We start from the raw sequence: 23,365 nt of genomic DNA, 5'->3' as shown, positions 1-23,365 counted from the left end.
AAGTGAAAGTGCAATGACTTTCGGCTAAGAATCTTATGAAGCATTTTGAAGTCTGAACCGAAGTTGACACTGACACACGTTTTAGGTGTTTTTCTCTTTAGCGGTGTCCTATTCCAGGGAACATGTTTTTCATTCTCATAACTTTGTAAATGGTTCCACTTTGGCAGTGGGCAACCTCTAATAGTGTACCCTTGGTTTGCCTTATTTAGCTTGCTTTCACTTTCTGATGTTTATTCTCTGTTTGTTCCCAGGCAAAGACGCGAAGGAAGAAAATAACTGTGATTCTTCAGATGTAGAGGCAAGTATCTAATGGGGGTCTTCCCATGGCCCTTCTTGTTTTTCAGTTTCTTTATGTTGCTTTTCTTTGGTGGTTTTTCCGCATGACTCGTAGACCAGTTAGATTCAAAGTTTTCAATTCATACATGCTCGCTTAAATGCCTTGTCCCTCTTAGACTGTTTTCTTCTATTCTGGGAAAAAGAAGAAAGCGGCATCCCTTATCCTCTACTTTCTAAGATACAACATGAGTACAGTAAGAGGGGAGAAGCGAGAACACATCACTTTGGCTGTGAAGTTAATTGCATAGCAGATATTTCCAAGCACCTTTTCCACTTCCACATACAAATGATAAGTATTTGGGATGTGCGGTATCAGTGAAAAGGTTTTATACTCTTACGTCCCGTCCCCTTTGCGCCTTACTTCTGCGAGTCCATCCTATGGGGACTGGATCGGAACACTTATGCACAGCACAAAAGTAAAATTTCCCCTTTACTTAATTTAGGTTGCACAGTAGGCTGTAGAGCGTGGGCATGGCTAGCCCCACTGACTTTTCCTACTGGAAACACCAGTCGGTCCTTTTTTCTAAACTGACGGGACTGGACGCTTTCACGGCACACGTGTTATTATTATCTGTGCACTTGTTTTCCCTTTACATTTTTTCCAATTAATTCGCCTTCCGTTAAGTTTTATGACGGACATTACCAGTTTTGGCACCTGCGCCTCGTGCCGCAGGCATTTTTCAGTAGTGGATACCCACTTGCGTTGCTTAGTGTCTAGGCCCCAACCTTTGGTGGGGTAGCCTGTTTCTCTTGCTTTGCCCTTTTTCCCAGGATGCTTTGACAAAGACGTACACACTACAGAGATTGCAGCGATTGCCTCAGATTGCAGATTCTTCAGACATTAAGACTTGTGAGTCACTTTCATGACCTGGTGTGGTGACGCAGTTACAGGAACAACCGTCTTCGTTCTATATAGGAGCTCTGAAAACGAAATCCTCCTTCAGCATCAGTATCTCGAGCTGCAGAGGATATTTCTGAGGCATCTTCACCAGATTCTGTTCATTTGGTGACCTTGTTAACTCATCAAAGTCTGCTCCCTCCAACAGTAAATTAGAGCGAATTTGGGTGGTTCAGTGGTCTCCAATGACTAATTGGTTGACTACTTGTGCCATCGTCCTCCCTCAGGTTTGGGGCTTCTCCTCCCAGTCAGACATCCAACTTGGTACCCGGCACCTGCTTCTACAGCCACTTGGACACCAATAACTTCTACATCTTCTGATTCATCTGAGGATAGACTCTTAAACAATGTTTCAAAGAATCATGCACTCATGCACTCAGACCCTATGAAGGTGTATTTAAAAATCAAATAAAGGTTATTTCTCAACGCAGACCTACTCCAGAAGAGGGGTGCTCCATCACATGTTGCTGACTCGGCTAAGTGTTCCCCTGCGCATACACATGTGGCCACCAACATCGATTATGACAATGAGAGTGAAGAGGAAATCTCCTGGTCTGTGAGAGCTTTTCCACAACAGGATAGTTGGGGTTCAAGGCGTCCTGGGTTTCCCTCTGCTAAAAATCATAGAGAGAACAGTGTTTTGTCAGGCGTTCTTTTAATCACCAAATCGGACAAAACTGGAATTCCTTTATAAATGGATTAACTAAACTGATGCCAAAAATCTTTCGAAGACTCCACATTTGGTGCCCTCTGTTAACAAAAAAAAGGGCTAGATACAGAGAGCTTTTTTCAGAAACACCCAGCCTGTTGCAGTGGGTGCCTCTTCTTCAATGTTTGCAAAAACACAGCAGCATGCATCCTTTGGCTTTCAGAGCTCTAATCCTCTTTCTAGAGATAAGCTCCTAGACACATATGGCAAAAACTCTTATGCTAATGCCTCCCTTCATTTGAGACCAGCAAACTTGAATGCGCTCCTGTCAGCCCCCACCATAGGTTATGGTTGGAAATTGCTGATTTCCAGAAATGCCTTCCTCAAGAAATAATAGCAGCATTCAAGTCTGGTTAGCGAAAGCAAAATTGATTTCTCAAGACATGAGGTAATCTGCGGCTCATTCCATTGATACCGACTAGAGCAATCAGTATTGGAGTAGATCTGAACTGAACGGCGTGGGCCAGAGATCCACACTTCCACAAAGAGTTTCAAGAAAAAATCCTAGACCTTCCCTTCAAGGGCATTAGCTTATTTCATTCCTTCACAGATGACTTGATTAAGAAGAAGACTTCATCCCTAACTGCAACGTCTCTCACAGTGCTCACCAAACCTCCTCTGAAGCCTTTTCAAGCATCCACGTAAGGCTGTTTAGATTTTTAAAAAACAAGAGCTTTGGTGGATTTCGTGGATACCACGAAAGGAAGGGCAAACAACCAGATAATCTCCCAGTTCTCAGAGAAGAATGCTGTATAAAACTTCAAATAGGGAATTTGTTTCCCCCTCCAACACTGCCTTGTCAGAAAATGTGAAACTATGAGATGGCTGTCCCGATCCACTCCTCCCCTCCCCAGAGCTAATGCCAGGTTTGGCCAGGCACTACTACAGAACCTGTTTTCCTAGGGTATTGCCAGCCTCCCAAGGGGATGAGGAAGAATCTCAGATTTCTTCTGACCTGGAGTACCATTTCTCAGGATTCATGGACCCTATCTGTAGTCTCCAGTGGGTACTAGTTACCCATTCCTAACCTTACCCCTCCTCTTGTTCAGCTGGGTTCGGTCACTCATTTCCAAGAGATCTCCAACATTCTGGACATCAGAGCAGTCCACCTACTCAAGAGAGGACAGAGCTTTTACTCTGGCTGCTTCACTGTTCCAATGGAAAACCAGGCGGGCATGCCAACGGTGTTGGATTCGTCCTCCCTAAATCCTTCCCTCCCACTGGAGAAATACAAGATGGTCACATCAGCTCATATTCGCAAAGCACTTCACCAGGGGGACTGGCTGTGCACGGTGGATCTGAAGGACTCTTATCTCCTTCTTCCAATTTATTCTGTGCATAAGCGATTTCTCAGGTTTTCTATGAACTAACTTCATTAGTAATACGGAGTTCTCCCATTCGGAATCCTTGGAGCCCCCAGAATTTTTACAAAGCTTATGAACCCTACAACAGCGCACCTGAGAGCACGGGAGGGGGGGGGGTTTCACATATACCTGCATTTCTACGACTGGCTAGTCTGAGCGGAATCGAACCAGCAGGCGTCAGCAGCTCTACAGCAATTGCTAGATTTGCTGTTAATGCTGGGACTATCAATCAGCGTCACCAAGTCTCACCTACAGCCTACACAGGACATCACATTTGTTTTTTTCAGATCGCACTCTAATATAGGTCGAATACTGTTACGTCCCGTCCCCTTTCCTCCATACTGCATGGGCGTCCCTTCCACGGGACGGGAGACAGAACCTTTTTCACCAGAAAAAACCTTCTTCCCCTTTAAATTTAGAGAGGCATGGGGGTGTGGCCCTGGGACCATGCGCTGCCCTGACTCTGCCCTCAGGCTCCACACCTCCGTCCCCTTTTCCGCGTTGAAGGGAAGGGGCCGAGTTCACCAGCGCTCCTGGGTTCGGCTTTGGCCATGTAATGCCACACGCGGACACCTCTTCTCTTCTGTCTTTTTGTCTTTTTATCATTCAGGTACTCGGTCCTCAGGCGTCACACTCCTCCACGGCACATGTCGACATGGTTCAGCAGGTGTCTATCCTGCAACGGGCTCTTTCCAACGTCAGACCCCCACGTCCTCTGCCTACATTGCCTTGGCCCAGACCACGGCTGGCAAGCTTGTACCGTGTGCATCACGCTTTCCTCAAGGTCTCTGAAGAACAGACTAGCCAGGTGGAGGGAGCTCTTCTAGAGATCACCTCCAGAGGACCTAAAGGACTTCATCGATCCAGGCCCAAAGTAGGGCCACTCTTTTCCAGCGCACCCCGCAAGGGAGACTCCTTTCCAAGGACTGGCCCACGTGGGAGGAACAGCTCAGGTTCTCATACCAGCACGAGTACCGAGAATAAGTCTGCTACCGTCCTGCAGGCCGAGGGGTCAGTGGATCCTCCTGGTGACAGTGCTGAGGGACTGGAAGGTTCTTTTACCGGGTCTTCCACCAAGGGGCCACACCCTAGTAGCGGCAACATGTCGGAGGGGGTGCCTATACGCAGTACTACCGGCAGACCGACGAGTGCGGAATGCCTACCAGGTCTCAGCGTGAAGAGCATGACTCATGATCCACACGCAACGGATCCAGCAGCCGCCTGCTACCCAGTCAATATCACCTCTGGCTGTGGGGACAGATTTTTTGAAAGGTTCATTGGGCTCATGAAATTGTCTTGAATGGGGGAGGGGGGGTCATCCTCAGGGACGCCACCAGGGACTTGCTCCCGCCAATGGTCCTGGCGCTGCAGGTCTCGGGACAGGCGCCCCTGGCCCTTGTGCAGCCTCCGCCGCCCGCTCGGGCCCCCAACCGATGGTGCAGGCGGTTCCATACCAGCCTCTTCTGCAGCCTGCGGTTTTCACACCTCAACCTTCGGCTCCCAGCACCCCTCCACCGGTGCCTGACCAACTGGGCCCCCAGGTGGACACAGATAAGTAAGAGGACCCCGACACACTGTCGTCAGCCAAGTACTCTGGCCTTCCTCAACCCGAGGTCGAGCAACCATCAGAGGGGGTCCTCGCCGAACTCCTCACGCTATATCCCGCAACAAGAACTGGGATCCCGATGCAGGAGGACGTTGCCTTGGCCAAAAATGGCTGGCTCAAGCTCCACTTGGTCCAGCTGGTCAATCGACGCCTGGGCAACAAGTACAGGCAGATGGAGGGGGGATACACTCTGGCTATCGGCCCACCGTCAGCCGCAATCCGCAGTGATCGCTGCGGCATCAGTATACTCCAAGCCTCAATCGTCCTCGCCCTCCTCGTCCATGGTGCTGCTAGGCAAGGAGGAGATGATCTCGGAGGCGTATGGGAAGAAGCTGTATTCCAACGTGTCCTTGCATCTTTGTCAAGCAATGCTGGCAGCCGTTAACCAGAGGCTTTGGCTGGAAATTGCTGATTTCCTCCCAGAGCTTCTGGCGCAGAGCCAATCACGATTCAAGGCTGGACTGGCAGAGGCCAAGATGGTGGCACAAGACATCATGGAGTCCACCGTGGCCCACATTGACACCTCTGACCGGGCCATCTGCATTGCCACATACATGAAAATAACGGCCTGGCTTCATGCTACGAAACTCAACCCGGATGTCCAGGAACACATCTTAGACTTGCCGTTCAAGGGGGGTGACCTCTTCCACTCCACCATGGACGAGGAGCTGGATAAAAAGAAAAACAGCTCTCAAATGGCAAAGTCTTTATCCATCCTTACAAAGACGATGCCCAAAACGTACAACCAGCTACAGCAGCGCTTGGACAAGGGGCGAACATACAGAGGTTTCCGCGGCTTCCAAGAGCAGGAGGTCCAGGCATCCAGACCGCTCGGCGACCCAACATCGGCGCAAGCAACGAAAAAGGGTGTGGGGGGGGGATTAAGGGCTTTTTCCAGTTCCCCTCCGCCGCAACAGCCTCAGAGGGAAAGAATCCTCCGGGTCCACGTGTCTCCAATGGGGAGCAGGCTTGCTGTCCATGCACACTTCAGGCGCCAGAACTTCACGTACCCCTGGGTCCCCTGCGTAGTATCCACGGGGTACTGCATACCCATACCACCCTCTCCTCCCTCTTCCCCATCCACTCCCAAGGTTGGGACTGCATCTCTTTTGGCAGAGATCCAGTCGCTCGTCGAGAGCCAGGCAGTGGAGGAAGTCCCAGCCTCCCAGCGAGGCTTCGGCTTCTACTCCAGGATTTTCGCCATCCAGAAAAAGATCCAGGCGGGCCTGAGAGTTGTGATGGATCTTTCCACCCTCAACCTCTCTCTACCTCTAAAATAATTCAAGATGGTGACGTCAGCTTTAATAGCGGAGAAATTGTGCAAGGAAGACTGGATGTGCTCCCTGGATCTGAAGGACGCATACTTACACGTCCCGATTTGGCAGCCTCATCGTTCTTTTCTAAGATTCAGGATCATGGGCTACCATTTCCAATACAAGGTGCTTCCCTTCGGCCTCAACCCGTCCCCCAGAGTCTTTGGCAGGCTAATGAATACAGTGGCGGCCCTCCTCACGGCTCAGGGCCACCACATAAACCCGTACCTCGACGACTAGCTCGTCGGGGCTTCATCTCCAGAAACGGTGCACTGCACTTCCCACACTCTTATGAACACACTGCATGATCTGGGCTTTTCGCTCTAACTCAAGAAGTCGCAGCTGCAGCCCACACAGGGTCTGACCTTCTTGTGGCTCATCTGGGACACGTGCTCCGGGAGAGTTTTTCCTTCGGATTACAAGATCATGGCCATCAAGAGGGCCAATACGCACTTCCTCAGCAGAGAAGTGACATTGGCCTGGTGGTCCCAACACCTACTGGGTCTCATGCCAATGGTCTTACTGGCCGTCCCCCACACGAGACTCAGAATGAGGAGGATACAGCTGCACTTCGCAGCATCATGGAACCAGGAGCGGGTCTCTCAGGCGGAGATGATCAACGTTCCTCCTCTTCACCCAGACCTCACATGGTGGTCCAGGGATTGCAACCTGCGGATGGGCAAGCCTTTCCAGCAACCTACCCCGCAAGTCACCATCACAACGGACTCCTCTCTCGAGGGATGGTGGGCCACCTTGGACAACCACTGCGTCCATGGCACCTGGACCCGGCAGGAGTACCACATCAATTGGCTGGAACTGAAGGCCATCTGGCTAGCGCTCTCAGCCTTCCTTGCGGTTATCGAGGGCAAGGTCGTCCTCATTCAGACAAACCACTCAACCAGCATGTTCTACGTCAACAAGCAGGGAGGTACCAAGTCCCCTCCACTGTGCAGGCTGGCTGTCAAGCATGTGGAAATGGGCCTTGGAGAACAAAATCTACCTCACGGCCGTCCACCTTCCGGGGGAACCCAGCCTGGAGGTGGACAGGCTCAGCAGACTGGGAGCGGACAATTACGAGTGGCAATTGAACAACCTTGTGCTGCAGGAGATCTTCAGCAGATGGGGACACCCCCAGGTGGACCTCTTTGCCACCTGGAACAACAGGAAGTGCCAACAGTTTGCATCCTGGCAGGGACAGATCCCCAGCTCCCTGGGCGATGCATTTCAGATTCAGTGGAACGACATGACAGCATACGCCTTCCCGCCCACACTGCTGAAACACAGGGAGATATGCAAGATCAAAGAGTCTTCAACCCAACTGTCAAGAAGTATTTGACAGGACTCACCAGACTCTACCCGCCCATCAAGCGGCCACACCCCATGTGGGACCTTAACATAGTTTTGGTGGCCATGGCACACAAACCATTTGAGCCAATGGCATCCGCCGACATCAGACTGGTCACCATTTAGATGGCCTTGCTAGTCAGCCTCACCTCGGCTAGCAGAGTCAGCGAAACCCAGGCGCTGGTTGCCTCCGAGCCCTATACCACGTTTCACAAGGATAAAATAGTCCTGCGGACGCACACAGCATTCCTACCTAAGGTGCCTTCCGCATTCCATCTGGGGAATAGTGCTGCCTATGCTTTTTGCTGAGTCTAAGGATGCACTGTTTGTCACCTTTGGTGGATCAAGACTGGGGTATCTGGCCTCCATAGCCCGTTGTTTGGTCTCGGCCATCAAAGTAGCTTACGAGGGACAGCATAAGCTGCTGCCAGCCAGCATGCATGCCCACGCGGTCAGAGCCAAGACAACGGCCATCGCGTTCCAGCGACATGTCCCCCTGGCAATTCATAAGCAGGGTAGCCACATGGGCCACCCCTTCGGCTTTCTGCAAGCACTACTGTTTGGACGCCAGCTCTAGATCAGACGTGCCTTTCGGACAGGCTGTTCTTAGAAACCTATTTGCTTAAGGAGGATCTCCTCTCCATCCTGGGGCTACACTCAGTTGTAATTGCCCATGCAGTATGGAGGAAATGGGATGGAACGTAAGAGTAATTATGAGTTACTCACCATAGTGACTAACATACTCTTAGTCCCCTTTGCTCCATACGTCCCACCATCCTCCCCCCTAATAAAACTGGTGTCATTAGGCAATGTTAATCTATTGTCGACGCATCTATAGGAGACTGAGGTGTGGCGCCAGAGGGCGGAGTCAGGGCAGCGCATGCTCCCAGGGCCGCACCCCTGCGCGCCTCTAAATTTAAAGGGGAAGAAGGTTTTTTTCTGGGGAGAAAGGTTCCGTCTCCCGTCCCTAGGAAGGGACACCCATGCAGTATGGAGGAAAGGGGACTTAGTATGGAGGAAAGGGGACTAACGGGTTAGTCACTTTGGTGAGTAACTTATAATTTTTCCTCACACGTCAGAGAATTCAAGTTATGAAGAAGTCTATTGCACACTTTCTCTGTCGCATTGTCACCTCTCCCTGGTGGTTTCACCATCTCCTGGGACTGATGGCGGTATCCATATTAGCTCTAGCTCGTCTCAAGATGAGGTGAATCCAGCTTCATCTTGCAGAATCATGGGACCAGGAGAGAAATCCATAAAGATTCTGATTTCTCCTGAACTAAGACGGGACCAGAATTCTCTGGAGGAAGGAACACATGAACCTCCAATAGAGTTGCTTTTTCAGGATGCTCCTCACAAGCACATGACATTGCATTTGTCACTTACTGGCTGGGGAGCTACACTAGTCCAGACTCATGTTCTCCGATCTCCTACAGAGAGCCAATACCACATCAATGTACTAGACATTTTCAAAGCACTCGAATCCTTCTTTCCCCCGCATGAAAGCCATGTTGAATATAAACGATCAAGGGGGAACGAGAGCTCCACTTCTGTGACGTCTAGGTATCCAAATATGGCAATGGGCAGTACATCACCAGATTTCTCTTCATGCTGTTCATTTGGTGGGACAATGCAGCATTGCGGCGTGCAGCCTTTTCCACTGCAGTCATGAATGGGGAATTGAACAAAACAGTTTTACAAGAGATTTTCATGCCCTGGGTTCAGCATCATGTGGACCTTTTTGCGACATTGCGCAATCACAAGTGTCCACAGTTTGCATCCCTTCTGGGACAGGATCCAAAATCTATCTGGGACACACTACGGATTATTTGGAATGGAATGCAGTGTTATGCGTTTCGCCCATTATCTCAGATGCCTAGGGTGCTGTACAAATTCAAGAGTGTGAACAACTTCACACTAACCTTGATGGCTATCAACTGGGCAACCAGGATATCGTACTCCGACCTGCTTCTTCTCAGCACTCGTGGTCCATTGATCTTGCCTGCAACTCCAGACCTGCTAGCTCAGCAATGGGGAGTGTTTCATACCTCTCCAGCATCTCTGATTTTAGCGACCTGATACCTGAGCACTGAACCTTTGCTGGCTTAGGCACTTCAGATCACAATCTTGACATCATGCAAGCTGCCAGAAAGCAATCTACAAGGTCACAATACAAGAGTAAGTGGACTAGGTTTTGCTTTTGGATGCTAGAACATTCTTTTGAACATCTTCATCCGTCATTAGACAATGTCCTTTCATTTCTCTCATCTAGCGTCTACTGGCATTAATATACATTCTTGTCACACATACTTATCAGTTACAGGAGCATATGTCAGTTGGCTAAACCTGGTATGAGATCTCAATGTTGTATTAGTTGTGATTTTGCATAAACCATTCAAACCCATGGCATCGGCAGACATAAAGTTTGTTTCATGGAAGACAGCTTTTTTAGTGTCCATTACTAACACAAAAGGATTAGCGAGATTCAAGCCCTGTCTGCAACAGAGCCATATACAATATTTCACAAAGGAAATGTGGTATTAAGTCTCACCCTAAATTTCTGCTTATGGTAGTGTCAGATTTCACTTGAACCAAGAGATCATTTTACCTATATTTTTTCCATCCCTGCAGACAGAAGGGGAAAGAGTTCTGCATACACCTGACGTGCAGCAAGCACTTACATTTCATTTGCAGCGTTCAAGCACTTGTAGAAATTCTTACAGCTTGTTCGTATCTTTTGGTGGTCACAAGTGGGCGGACAGGCTTCCAAGGCTACAATAGCGAGATGGATTTTCTCCTTTATCTCTGAAGTGTACAAGCTACAAAGGAAATCCGTACCCAAGGTTTTACACATCCCATGTAGTCCGAGTTAAGGCTACAGCTGTTGCTTTCCCTAGGAACGTACCACAGGATGTCATCAGTAAGGCAGGAACTTGGTCTTCGCCGTCTGTTTTTTGCAAACACTTAATAATGGACACTTCAGCCAGAGCTAATGCCAGGTTTGGCCAGGCACTACCACAGAACCTGTTTTCCTAGGGTATTGCCAGCCTCCCAAGGGGATTGGTGCTATGTACTCTCCCATAAGTATGGAGGAAAGGGGACGTAACATAAGTGTAAGAACAAGTTACTCACTGTGGTGACTTTTGTACTTATTAGTCCATAGTCCCCTTTCCTCCATACGCCCCACCTGCCGTCCCCCATTAATTAGGATGTTAGTCAGGTGTCCCATCTAGCGGATGCAAAGACTGACAGTTGTTGCTGGTAGGAGGAGTCAGCGGGCTAGCCACGCCCACGCTCTGCAGCCTACCGTGCAGCCTGCATTTCTAAAGGGGACATTTTACTTTTGTGCTATGCAAAAAGCCTTCCTGTCCCCATAGGACAGACTCTTGTATGGAGGAAAGGGGATTATGGACTAAGAGTACAGAAGTCACTACAGTGAGTACCTTGTTCTTTCCTGCGTTGGTAAGGATTGTGTGTGTGTGCGCGCAAAGAGTGCATACAAATTGAGGGTTAATGAATGAAATCTTGAATTAGTAACTAGGTACAGTCATAAAAAGTGAATGCATGAATATGTGGTGGAATTCTATTTGTATAGTGTGTGAGATAGTTTAATAATGTTCTTTGTTTTAATGTGTGCTTGGATGGGTGTGAATTTAGGATAAAGAGAATTTGAGAGGTGAGTGTGCATGGGTAAAAGTGCTACTGAGTATGTAGCTTGAGCATATGTGTAAAGCATACTGTATGAACAAGCAACCAGTAACACTCTCACATTACCATATAAATGGGAGAAGCGACTTATCTCATTGGGGACATTCTGGTGGTCCGAGATCAATTTTTCTTTGATTTGTTCTGTTGGAATGGAAGTACTCTAGACTAGCATAAGGCATCGCATCACTGCCCCACTGTGAATCATTCACTTATATTGTCATCTCCCCTCAGCTTTTCGAAGATTTGGAATGAGTCCTAACTGATGCTTTTCCAACACAGGATACCTTGTTTCTTTTATTGAGAGAATAATTGAAGAATACAAGGGGACAGATGTATTATGCTGCCATTACAGCCTGACCAGTGATTCCCATACTGCATGTTCAGAGTCTAATTTCACATAAACAAGGGAATGATTGATGGGAAGGGAAACTAGGGTAGATTAATCATTGAGGGTTTCAGTACATATGCATGCAGCAGGATTGTGTTAAGCCATCCACACTACATGCAGCCAGAGTGGTTACATATCACTGCACAGTGACATTAGTAAACACATATAGAGATAGATCGATAAACAGTAACATCACTGATGATGAAGGGAAGGGACATATTGGCAATAGACTGTGAAGACATGTCTTTAGACTATTTCAGAACAAAACTTGCTCACATTCTAAGTGTAATGTTTAATTTGTTAGTACCCATGTATTTCAGTAAAGAAGGGTGTGTCTGTAGGCATGTAGGCTTGTGCATATGACTGTAGTTGTGTTTGAGTTGCTAGGTAACCCTTCCGATGGAGGCATACAACTCTGGCTGAAGGTATGTGTCTAAGGGAGTTTGAATTGGAGATTGTGTCTCAATGGGGGTTGAGTGCACTTAAGCTAGTCTGTCAATATGCTGTAATGTCTTGATGGGAGTGAGGGTTTGTGTATATGGCTCTTTTAAGGAGAAAACATTTTTGAAAGATTGTATGTGTAGGAGGAATTCCTTATGCTATTCCATAGATAAGTAGGTGTATGTGTAAGTGTGTATGCATATTTGAGGCAGTCTAGATATTCATGCATGTGTAAGTTTAGTATGTGCATGTCCCTATGACACTGTAAAAGTATGGGAAAGTGCAGCAATTGGCGTATGGGTTAGATCGTATGCAATCATGTCAGTAGGGTAGGTAGAAACCTTTTTTCACTTGGATATTTATTTAAACTTCTAGGTGACCACATGGCTTCAAGTTATTAGAGGAAAAACACATATATATATATTTTACTTCCCATCACAGAAGCAATCAGTGTTGTAGGCTTCTGCCTTTCTTTCAGAATGCTTTGGGAAAGGAGTTTAAATTCTGAGGCCAGTTCCTCGTAGAAGGACACATCAATGTCTGGATGCTTGTTTTCACGTTACTTTAAGGTGTATCACTCTTTCATATTGTTATACTGATACATTTTATGAAATAGAACAATATTTTTCTTAGGAGGTGTTAGCATTATTTTGGAGCTTAACACAGTCTCAGAATTCTGGATTTATTGCCCTTTTTAAATCTTTCTTTTGTCACTTTGTTGTAGTGCATGAAGTCACCTTTGGTGTAGTGTGGCTAGACCTACTTGTTAAGCTCATAAACAAAACCTTTTCAAGGGAAAGCAATACATTGTCATGAAGTACAAATCGTTCCCACCGCCAGGACCAATTTCAGATAAAGCACGTGTTCTTAAACCAGGACTGAAAACTTTGAAGCACTTAAAACTCACATACTGTGGTCACAAAGACATTTGTTTTCAGATTAGTCAGGTGCAAGTTGTCTGTTTACTACTTAGGGTTTTTTCTTGCCCAAAAGGCTCTTCCTTCTTTGAGACTTTTTCTTACAGAAACTTAGAGTTTGATCGAGTTTATTTTATCACACGCATATCCTCTGGTTTGGCCATATGTGTATTACATTTAGAGTGGCAGGATGGCTTCATGGAAGGACAGCTTGTGTCTTTGAAGGCTGGGGAAAGGTGTGAAACTGGAGCAACAAGATCTTTACAGTCAGACTCCAGTAGTTTCGTGCCTAAGGAATGAGCCACTTGCAAAAATTGCCAGCTACAATTCAGAGTCTTGAATTGGAGGTCCAGACATGAGCGAGATGCTAACATCATGGTGTCTATATTTGCCTCACTGAGGTACTTCTGTATGCCTTGGAGTTTACCAATTCTTTCTTACGGATCTGAATGGGATCAGGGAATTGTCCAATTCATCCACGTTGCCGTGCTGTGTATTTTGTGGTAGTGTTTGTAAGTTACCTTCTAGTTATTTTGGGGCGAGGGCTTTCATATTGTAAATGGCTATACTCATTTATTTTGTAGGCTGGTGCATTGGGTCTGTGGCTGGCTGGTTTCCTGGATTTTCTGAGTCGAAGCCTGTTCTTAGCTGGTAAAGGGTGATTGTGCTCTCCAAGCTCCATAGCAATATGGTCAATACAGTGAGCAGAAACCGCCCCAGTGACTGTCAGTCTTTGCAGTCATAAGTAAGGTTTGTTTTTGATGTATTTGATGAGGGCACATTCTGTGTCCCCCAGAAAGTCTTACAAAAGGTAATAAGTCGGTGGGGCAATCCTGAGATGAGTACCTTACAATAGCAGAGAATTAAGTGAGCAATTGACTGGTGGGTGATGGGGTAATGTGGTAGAGAAACCTTGAAAAAGACAAACATAAGGGACAAGTAGTCAATACAATATTATAATTTACAGGGTGTAAGCACAATGGGGTTAGGAGTGGTATACTCGGGGGGGGGGGGGGGATAAATGTGGGCGTGAGAAGAGAGCACACCTTAATTATGGATGTGGAGCTTCAGTGCAGATTTAACTGAGTGTACAGTAGTAGCCTTTTTTACATGTGGAGGCAGGGAAGTGCACTGGAGCAGGGCAAGAAGGGAAAAATATTGGAAGCGAGAGGGGGCACCAGGGTGTGGATGGGTAATGGAGAGATTGCTGGAGGATGCAAAGAACAGAGGAGCAGAAGATAGTGTTATCTAGGCATTGGGTGCATGCCTAGAGGGTTTGGATGCAAACAGTAGGAATTTGAAGAGGGGACTGTTTTGATGGAGTGCCACTGGTGGCATATCCTAGTTGTGCCTCATTTTGCATGATTTTGTGGTGTTGAAGATGCTCGACCCATTTATAAACGAATCATCCAATATGTAATTATGGGCACCTTTGTGTGTGACAAAATGCATTGCACATGCAGGTTATTGTATTCCTTACGTAGAACTTGAAGAGCCTGGTGCATTTGATTTAAGTTCCATCATTTGTAATCCCTCGAGATATTTGTGTCAGTATCATGGGTTTCTGGATTTGTTAAGAAACCCATTTATCATATCAAGCCTTTTGATAAGGGCTATGATTCTGCAAATAAAACTGAACCACGTCTGTGTCTCCATTTGGAGAATTGTATATTTGTGTGAGGAGATGATGTATATTTGAGTTAGGAGTTTTTATGGGAGAATGTACGGAATATGCGCAGTTCCCGGCTGGGCTTTGCAGTTTTTGTACTAAAGACGAAGCTGGAATTGCACTCTTGTATGTCTTATATAGAATTTAATAGGATTACAGTCAAGAATTGTGAGGAATGTGAGCAGTTATTGGTATTTAAATTTTATGGGTAATATGTAGTAATTAGTTCATTGGAAGAATTACACTCCTGTGATCTAAGGAAACTGCATCCTTTTTCCATTTCAGGCAGTTGATGTGTTTATTAAACAAGTGGTGTAGTACGTTGTTTTCTTTTCATAAACCGAAATAATCCTCATTGGTACCTTGGAGAATATAATTTTAACTCTATGTAAATGTGAGCAGCCATTTTAGAGTGACTGTTTGACACGCTGCAGTAACAAGAATAGATTGCTGATTATAACCCTGGAATTATTCAGCTAAGTCTACTTTCTGTTTTGAAAATAAAAACCAGGACCACTGTGCTATGCAGTAGGCAATATAGCAGAATATAAAATCTCTATTTGTGCCTCTCTATCTGGCGCTTTGTGCAGTGTCACATTGTGGCCCTGTGTTTACTTTCATACAGGATTTAGCCTCGGCTGAACAATGTTTGGCTTCCAGTCATGAATATTTTCTGGTTATGTTGCTGCAGAGTTGCAAGAATGATTTTTAAATGTCTGCGTCCAGCTCCTTGCAGAAGTGAAATTGAGAGCTTGCTTTTGGGATAATGTGCATATTTACATATAGTTAAATTGCAATTTGCCGAGATTGACACTAAGGATTACTTTTTTTTTTAAATGAGGCATAATACTAACCTTCTGGGTTTCTGGGGAAAAGAGAGGAGGGATGAGGTTGTACTCCCACGTCCCGTACCCTTTCCTCCATACTTTTGGGGACATTCCATCCTTCGGGACATGACCGGAGCACTTTCTGAAGCATCAAAAAATGTATTGTCCATCCTTTATTTTTACGCGGGGCCAGCGCGTGTGGCTTTAGCCCTGCACTCTTGGCCCCCCCAGTGCATCACCCTTCTTTCCTTTTCCCTGCCCGGTCGGGATCGGACGCACCTGCACCGCTGTGATTTTTGTTTTCCCCCTACGTGTCCTTACAATACTCATACGTCCGTCCCCTTTCCTCTATCCTTGTGAACGTCCCCCAGCATGGGGATGGTACCGGAACATTTGCCAGTGAAAAATTAAGCTTCCTTTTTAAATTTAGTAAAGCGCACAGAGGCGTGGCCTCAGGCGTGCAAACGCCGCGCCGAGGCCCCACCCTTTGGCATGGCTCTTCTCTTCAGTTCCTTTTTCCGCACGGACTGTGTCTTACTTGGTAGTCAGCGTGGAGACTTTTTTAGCTTTCCGCTTGCTCCCAGTTTGTTTTTTCAGTTCTTATTTCACTTCCCTTCTGTGCCTCGCCTCCCATACGAATGTCGGCCGCAGGAGGATTCATGAGATGTGCCTCGTGTGACTGCTCGTTCCTGGCCTCGGACCCCCATGCACTCTGTCTTGAGTGTTTGAGGCCCGCCCACCGCTGGGACTCATGTTCGGTCTGCAGTGCTCCCGGTCACATGGCTTTGAAGAATCGTTTGTTGCGGTGGAGGGAGATCTTCCACATTTACCCTCCGCACCACCTTAAGGGCTTTGCCTCCAGAACCTCTCGTCAAGACAAGGTAGGCCCTCTGTTCAGCATGGCTCTATAGCATGGCCACTCCTTCCCCTGGGTTCCCATGGATCATGGAGGGAGGGCCGGAGGACGGAAAAGGGGAGGTTCAGGAGCCTCGGGAGAAGCATGCTGCATTCAGAGCGCCCAGCCCTACTCAAAGCCAGCATGCAGCCCTGCTGGATGCTACTACTGACCACAAACCAGTAACTGCTGTGTATACCCACCTTCCCCCATTGAGGTCGCTTTCATGGCTCATGGGGAGGAAAAGCTGACAGTTCTGAAAGTAGAAGTGCAAAAGAAAGTTGAGAAAGGACACGTTATCAGAACTCCCAGCGTTGCTCACCCACAGTCCGAAGCCCCAGACTTGAATGATGGTAACATAAACCAGGACGCAAAGGAGAATTCCAGCATGGCCATGGTGGGGAATAACAGAAAAGGGCCGAACACAACTTTATAAAGCACCCTTAAGATTATGCTACTTGACACCAGATCCTTGATTAAGGACGTCTTGGAGGTAGCTACACACATGGAGGATAGTAAGATAGATATCTGCACACTTACAGAGACTTGGAGCCATGAGGCAGCAGGTCCCTCCTTAGGGCTGGCTTTCCCCACAGGCTATAGTTTTGTGAGAATTGTCAGAAAGGAAGGCATGGGGGGGAGGAGTCCCCCTCATATTCAGAACAGAGCTCATAATATGGGAAAGCAAAGTGAATGACTTACCAGGGTTGGTATTCTTGATAGTCAAAATTGGCATTAGCCCGAATCCACACTCAATCTATTGCTCATTTATAGAGCTCCTCAGGCAGTAGCGGACTTCCCTGACCAATGCAGTTGGGTATTACCATTGCTCCAACCCAATACTACATTTCTAATTTTAGGAGACTTCAATCTTTGGCTAGGAAATGTGGCAGACGTGACAGCTGGAGCCTTAGAAGCACCGTTATCCTCTCTCGGTTTTCGACACATAGTCAGAACTCCCACTCATATACAGGGGCACACCCTGGATTGGGTGGCGGCCCATAATATCATGATGGCAGACCCAGAGGTTTTACCTTGTCCATGGTCAGACCATCTTGAAATCTACCTCTATATCACCAATGAACTCTTCGCAAAGGAAATTAATAAAGGAAAGACCCTGAAGCTATCTAGAAACTATACAGATCTAACATCTGCAAACCTTAAATCATGGATTACATCCCTGTCATCCGAAATCTCTCATTCAGAGACTTTAGATGAGATGTCTAACTTTTTCCTCAAAGCATTTCATGATCTCAGAAACTCTAGCTCCTATAAAAAGGAAGTACTGCCAAGAGGGACATAAGTGCAATAAAGTTTCACGACAGAAATCCATGAACTCAAAATGGATAAAATAAAGCATTTGTGCTTGGAGGAAGAGTCGGGAGAGTTCCGATCTACAACTCTACAAAAACTCAGTTAGTATCCATAAAACGGCAATCATACAAGCTAAAAAGGAAATGCTTAATGACGGAATTGCCAGGTCAACTTCGGACAGTAAAGAATTATTTAAAATTCTCAGAGAGCAGGAAGTCCCTAATGGCCCCAACAGTGAACCAATAGTGAAAGACGAGGCTTGGTGCACCTAGATTTTAGAATCCATGTCAAAGAAATTGACACCAATCAAAGGTATTGAGGTAAACAAAAGCAGAGAAACAGAGCACTCCCAGATCACAAATAATGTGAGTATTGTGCAGCAATTCCATTTCTCACCCATCTGGGAGAAAGAGCTAGCAGGGGTTATTAGGATACTGAAGGCCACCAGCTGTAAAGGGGACCCCTGCTCAGCCATGATTATCAAAGAATTCCCAGATATTAACCTGCCAGCACTCACCAAATTTGTAAATTCCTCCTTCGATGAAAATCATGTCCCTCAAGGACTTAAACTAGCGTGATTATACTCTTCTAAAAAAAAAAAATGGGGCTTTGTCCAGTAACCCCTACCAACTATAGGCCAATTACCAACACACCCTTCCTTCTTAAGATCTTGGATTGGGTGCCATATGACCAAATTCCGTCACATCTTAATTGCCATTCCATCCATGGGACCGGGACAGCCCTCCTCGACCTGAAGTCCAAATTATTGGAAAGAATGGACAACGGTCAGGTATCACTACTAATGATCTTGGATCTATCTGCTGCTTTTGACCTGGTGGACCATAACATGTATGTATGTATGTATGTATGCATTTATTTATTAGCATTTGTAAAGCACACATCAGCCCTGAGGCATTGTGGCGCTGTTACAGAGATACTTGCTGGTTACAGACGATACAAAATACTTAGTTACATGATATATACATTGTTAAAAAATGGACAGGAACAAACCTAGAGTAAGAGAGGCGGTGCAGGGAGAAAGCCCGGGGAGAGGGGGAGGATGAGGGAGTTAATTGAACAGTGTGGTTTTGAGGGAGGTTGAGAGGGAGGTTTCAGCTCTGAGTGTGTTGGGCAGGGCATTCCCGAGTTTGGGTGCTAGACACCATCTTAGTCACCAGGTTAAAAAATGTTGCCTTATTCTCTGACGAAGCAGCACAATGGATTTTCTCCTTTCTGAGCGAGCGACAATGCAGAGTGACAAGTGGGAAGCTGAAGCTAAACCAGTTACGCTATTATTTGGAGTACTGCAGGGTGCATGTGTTTCGCCAACCCTGTATAACCTCTTTATGGTCCCATTCTTCGATCTTCTGGCTCAAAAGAATATCACATTTACAAACTATGCCGACGTACGCAATGCATCATCCCATTATCAGGTTCTCATAGCTTGGAGGAAAACTGTATTAATCAAGTATGATATCATCCACATGTGGATGGTTCAAAATGGTATGGCCCTCAATAACGAAAAAACTGAGCTCATGGTGGTAGGCACAGAAAACAAACTCGCTCAGCTAGACTATTATGTTTAATAGTTTCACCATTGCTAATCATAAAATAGAAGTACAGAAAAAGTCAAAACATTAGGCATAACAATAGACCTAAGTTTGAACATGAAAGCCCAAGTGAGAAGTCTAGTCTCCACTTATACATGTTATGTAAAATTGTTCACACACCTCTGTCTGCTTATCACACAAGATAATGCGGAAATGATAGCGAGAGCTATAATAAGCTCTAAAATCGACTTCTGCAATAGTCTCCTGGCCGGTATTACCCAATCTGAGATCAACCGCCTGCAGGTTATTCAAAATGAGGCGGTTAGGGTGATTAAGAATCTGAAATGGAGAGACCATGACTCGGAGGCCAGGCGTAGTCTACACTGATTGCCGGTTAAAGCTAGAGTCCAATGCAGAATTCTGCTGATTACGCATAAATGCACGTTAAGGATAATGCCAGTACACTTAAATGAATGCATTACTGAGAAGAAAAACTTGAGACATCCGAGATCAAATAATACTTCCCAATAATAAACTCGCTATTGTAAAACCACCAAAGCTCTCAATGGAGCATTTAGCATATCCACCCCATTAGCATGGAACAGGCTACCTTTAGATCTAAGAGAAGCCAAATCGACTAACATGTTCAAGAAAAAACTGAAAACGTTTGTTCTGCTAAACTGGCTCAACTAAACTTGCCACCTGTATACAAATAGTCCCCTACAATGGATCTATGTATGTTCTGTCCTGTTAAGCCCCTTAAGCCTACGTGTAACTGGATGCACGGTAGAAATTGGAAAGTAAAGTAAAGGGTTCCTCGGATTCAGGTTCTAGCAGGTCCGAGGCCTCTAAGGCTACCGGCTCCCAAGCTGAGGGGCCTGGGTGCATTTCTGGGTGCTCCAGGGACAGACCAGAGTCCTCCCAGGTTACCGGCTCCCAAGCCAAGGGGCTCAGGAGCCCTATCAGGCTGTCCTCTGAAGCGCAATCACGTTCGTCCTCTTCTACCCCAAGGGTTTGTTGAGTGCCACCTCCAAGAGTCTGTCTTCGGCTAGACCCAGCACAGCTACCGGCAAAGGTGCAGAGGGCGTCCAGCCTACCGCAGCTTGCTCCAAGGTCGTGATTAAGGGTGTTATGACTACCGGCTGAGTGTATCCTTTCCCGTCTGAGGCCTCCCTTGGCTCAGGGCCTTCACGCCCTCCCACCCAGGGCATGTTGCAAGTCTTCATAATTGCGGAGAGGCACATGGCGGAGCTTGCCAGGCAGGTGACTTTCTTGGATCCAGCTCATGGCCTGCCAGTGCTTTCGCCCACCGATTGGGCTTTTCAGGATGATTCCAGCCCCCTTCCCCGAGGAAGCGGCAGCAGATCCTGTGTTGCAGGTTTTTGGTCCTCTCAGGGCTACATCTACCCATCGCAGCCATTCGGCTACACTCACCAAGTGCCTCAGCGCTTTGACCAGGAGTGGAGACCCAGTGCTTTGGAGGGCCGGGCCCCTAAGGACCCAGCAGCTGGTGAGGATTGCTTCTTCGAGCGCTTCCTTCTCATGCTCTCCCCTCAGATGAAGGGGCTCCTGAAGGACATTTTGAAGCAGGTCATCCCACAGGTGGCGCTGACCCGGCCACCCCCCTTTGGGTACTCCTCCGATTCCTCCTGTGCTCCTGGTTCCTGTCCCTCCACCGATAAGACAATACCGGCCTTCCTGACCCCTCCACCTCCTCTTGTACCACCAACGCTTCCCCCTCAACAGCTTTTGGACCTGTCTGCGGCTCCCGACCTGGATGGATAAGGGGGGGACCCTCGGGCATTTGTGTCCCAGGGCCTGGATGGCCCTCAGTCTGTGAAAAAGGAGGTGATGATGATGACAATGAGCCCTCGGTATTGGTTAAGGCCTTTCATGACCGCCTTCAGGGCCTGGCTAGTTCTTGGCAGTCCCTCTTACCGAGGAAGCCCCCCAGGAGTCGGGTGTGCTAGCAGAGGTATTGGGGAAGTGCCCCATGATCCGGTCTTGCAGTCCCCTCCAGAAGAATGTCCTGCAGGTGGCATGAAAGGTCTGGAAGAAGCCCAGGGCCAACGGCCAGATGAACAAGAAGTTAGACAGCAGACGGGTAGCCAATCCTTCTTGCCTCGTCTTCCTCCACGGGAGCCGCGGTGTTACACCATATCAGGACTGCATCTGCAGCAAGCCAACGCGGACGCCTTCTTGGCTGTGGCTAATCATAGGTTGTGGTGGGAGTTCAGGGAATTTCTGCCCGACCTCCCTTTGGACAAGCAACCCTCCTTCAAGGCCGGTCCCTTTACTGTTTTTTTCCTCCCCACCACGCCACCAGCACTATCTGAAATGTCGTCAGGCCTAGTATGATAGTCACTTGTTTTGTTCCTCCCTCCCTTACTGCACCCCTCTCCCTCACCTTTTGTTTTTCTCCAGCTCTACCAGAAATGTCGTCGGGCCTAGTACGGTAGTTGCCTATCTGTTTCCATTTCCTTCCCACGCTCCCCCTCCCTTATCTATGTTTTAGCTCTTGCACTATCTGAAATGTCGTCCGGCCGAGTACGATAGTTAATTTCACATCCTTACTGTTCATGGCCTGTAAGAATGTGGTTGTATTTTCCCTTGTTCCCTCCCTTGCCTTGAAGCGCTTTGAAACACATTGTGTATAGGCGCTATATAAATAATCATATATCATATATCATTGCGCAGGACCTCTGTACTACAATATTTTACCTGAACAAGCAGGGAGGCACTTGTTCCCCTTCCTTTGCATGGAGGCAGTATCGATCTGGAATGGGCCCTGATAGAGGGAATTTGGATTTCAGCAGTCCACCTCCTGGGGGACAGCAATGCAGAAGCAGATCATCCGAGTCACCTGGCATTCAACACCTATAACTGGGAGTTGCTCACTGACTCCTTGTTGCCCCTGTTCCAGCGTTGGGGGTCCACAGACCTGCATTTGTTAGCATCCCCTCTGAATTGCAAGTGTCCCCAGTTTGCTTCATGGACAGGTCGAGGTCTGGGGTCTCTGGGAGATGCGTTCCAGCTTTGTTGGCACGGCCGCAGGTGTTATCCGTTCCCGCCCACCCCTCTGCTCCTACTGACCCTCTGCAAGTTTCGGGCTTTGTTGGTTTCCGATCTGTTGGAGTTGTTTTTCCAGGGCCCCGTCCACCTTCTGATCTCCAGCAGGTGATTCTAACGCATCAGGGCGGGGCGGTGGAACATCCGCACCCGGCCAAGCTTGCGCTGACGGCCTGGTTCCTGACCCGCTGATGTTTCAGCACACTGACATTTTTCGAATGACAACTGGGACATCATTCAGCTGGCCAGTAGGCCCTTGACTTGGTCCCAGTATAAGAGTAAATGGACTAGGCTCTGCCAATGGGCTGGGGACAAGGGTCTGGACCCTGTCACCTGTCCTCTGGATGATGTACTGGCTTTTTCAGCACACCTGGCTCTTTCTAGGGTTCAGCTGTATAGGTGCCGTGCTTATTTGGCGGCCATTGCGGCTTATAAGAACTCCTCTGAGCATGTGTTTTCTGTGGCCAACCCAGTGGTTAAGGCCTACCCTAAGGGGTTGTCTAGGCTTTTTCACCAGTACAAACACGCACCCTGTCTGGGACCTCAATGTGGTTCTTGCAGCTTTGCAGCACAAGCCTTTCAAGCTGATGGCGTTGGTGGACATCCGCTTGGTGACACTAAAGACAGTTTTTCTGGTGGCTCTCGCCTCTGCGCGCAGGGTTAGTGAGCTGCAGGCGTTGAACTCCTGCAATTCTTTCACCACGTTTCGCAACGACATGGTCATCTTGCGCACTCACCCAAACCTCTTGCCCAAGGTGGTCTCTCCATTTCATCTGAATCGAGAGATCTGCATGCCGGTGTTCTTACTGAGCCTGCAGTCAGAAGCAGAGTGTGCCCTGCATTCCTTGGAACTCAAGAGGGTCATCAAGTTTTACCTCTCAGACGAATTCCTTCAGGAAGTCTGAGGCATTGTTTGTGACTTTTAGGGGCTCCTCCCCGACTCTCAGGCTTCCATCGCCCGTTGGATGGTTCAGGCAATCTTGGAGGCGTATCCGGCCATGGGAAAACCTGTTCCTA

General features: G+C 47.5%; 1 protein-coding gene across 2 annotated transcripts in view; it reads left to right on the top strand.

Annotated features, from left to right (window-relative positions):
- Window positions 1-23,365, top strand: part of DNMT3A (DNA methyltransferase 3 alpha) — a 2,439,715-nt gene that overhangs the window by 670,751 nt on the left and 1,745,599 nt on the right. For both annotated transcript variants that reach the window (XM_069605556.1, XM_069605557.1), the window contains exon 5: window positions 252-298. In XM_069605556.1, the coding sequence (XP_069461657.1) occupies window positions 252-298 (47 nt within the window). The remainder of the gene's footprint in view (window positions 1-251; window positions 299-23,365) is intronic.

This window comes from Ambystoma mexicanum, chromosome 4p, assembly GCF_040938575.1.
Source record: "Ambystoma mexicanum isolate Mex_15411 chromosome 4p, UKY_AmexF1_1, whole genome shotgun sequence".
Classification (NCBI taxonomy): domain Eukaryota; kingdom Metazoa; phylum Chordata; class Amphibia; order Caudata; family Ambystomatidae; genus Ambystoma; species Ambystoma mexicanum.
The sequence above is the reverse complement of the archived record's forward strand: the minus strand, read 5'-3'. Positions and strand labels throughout refer to the sequence as shown.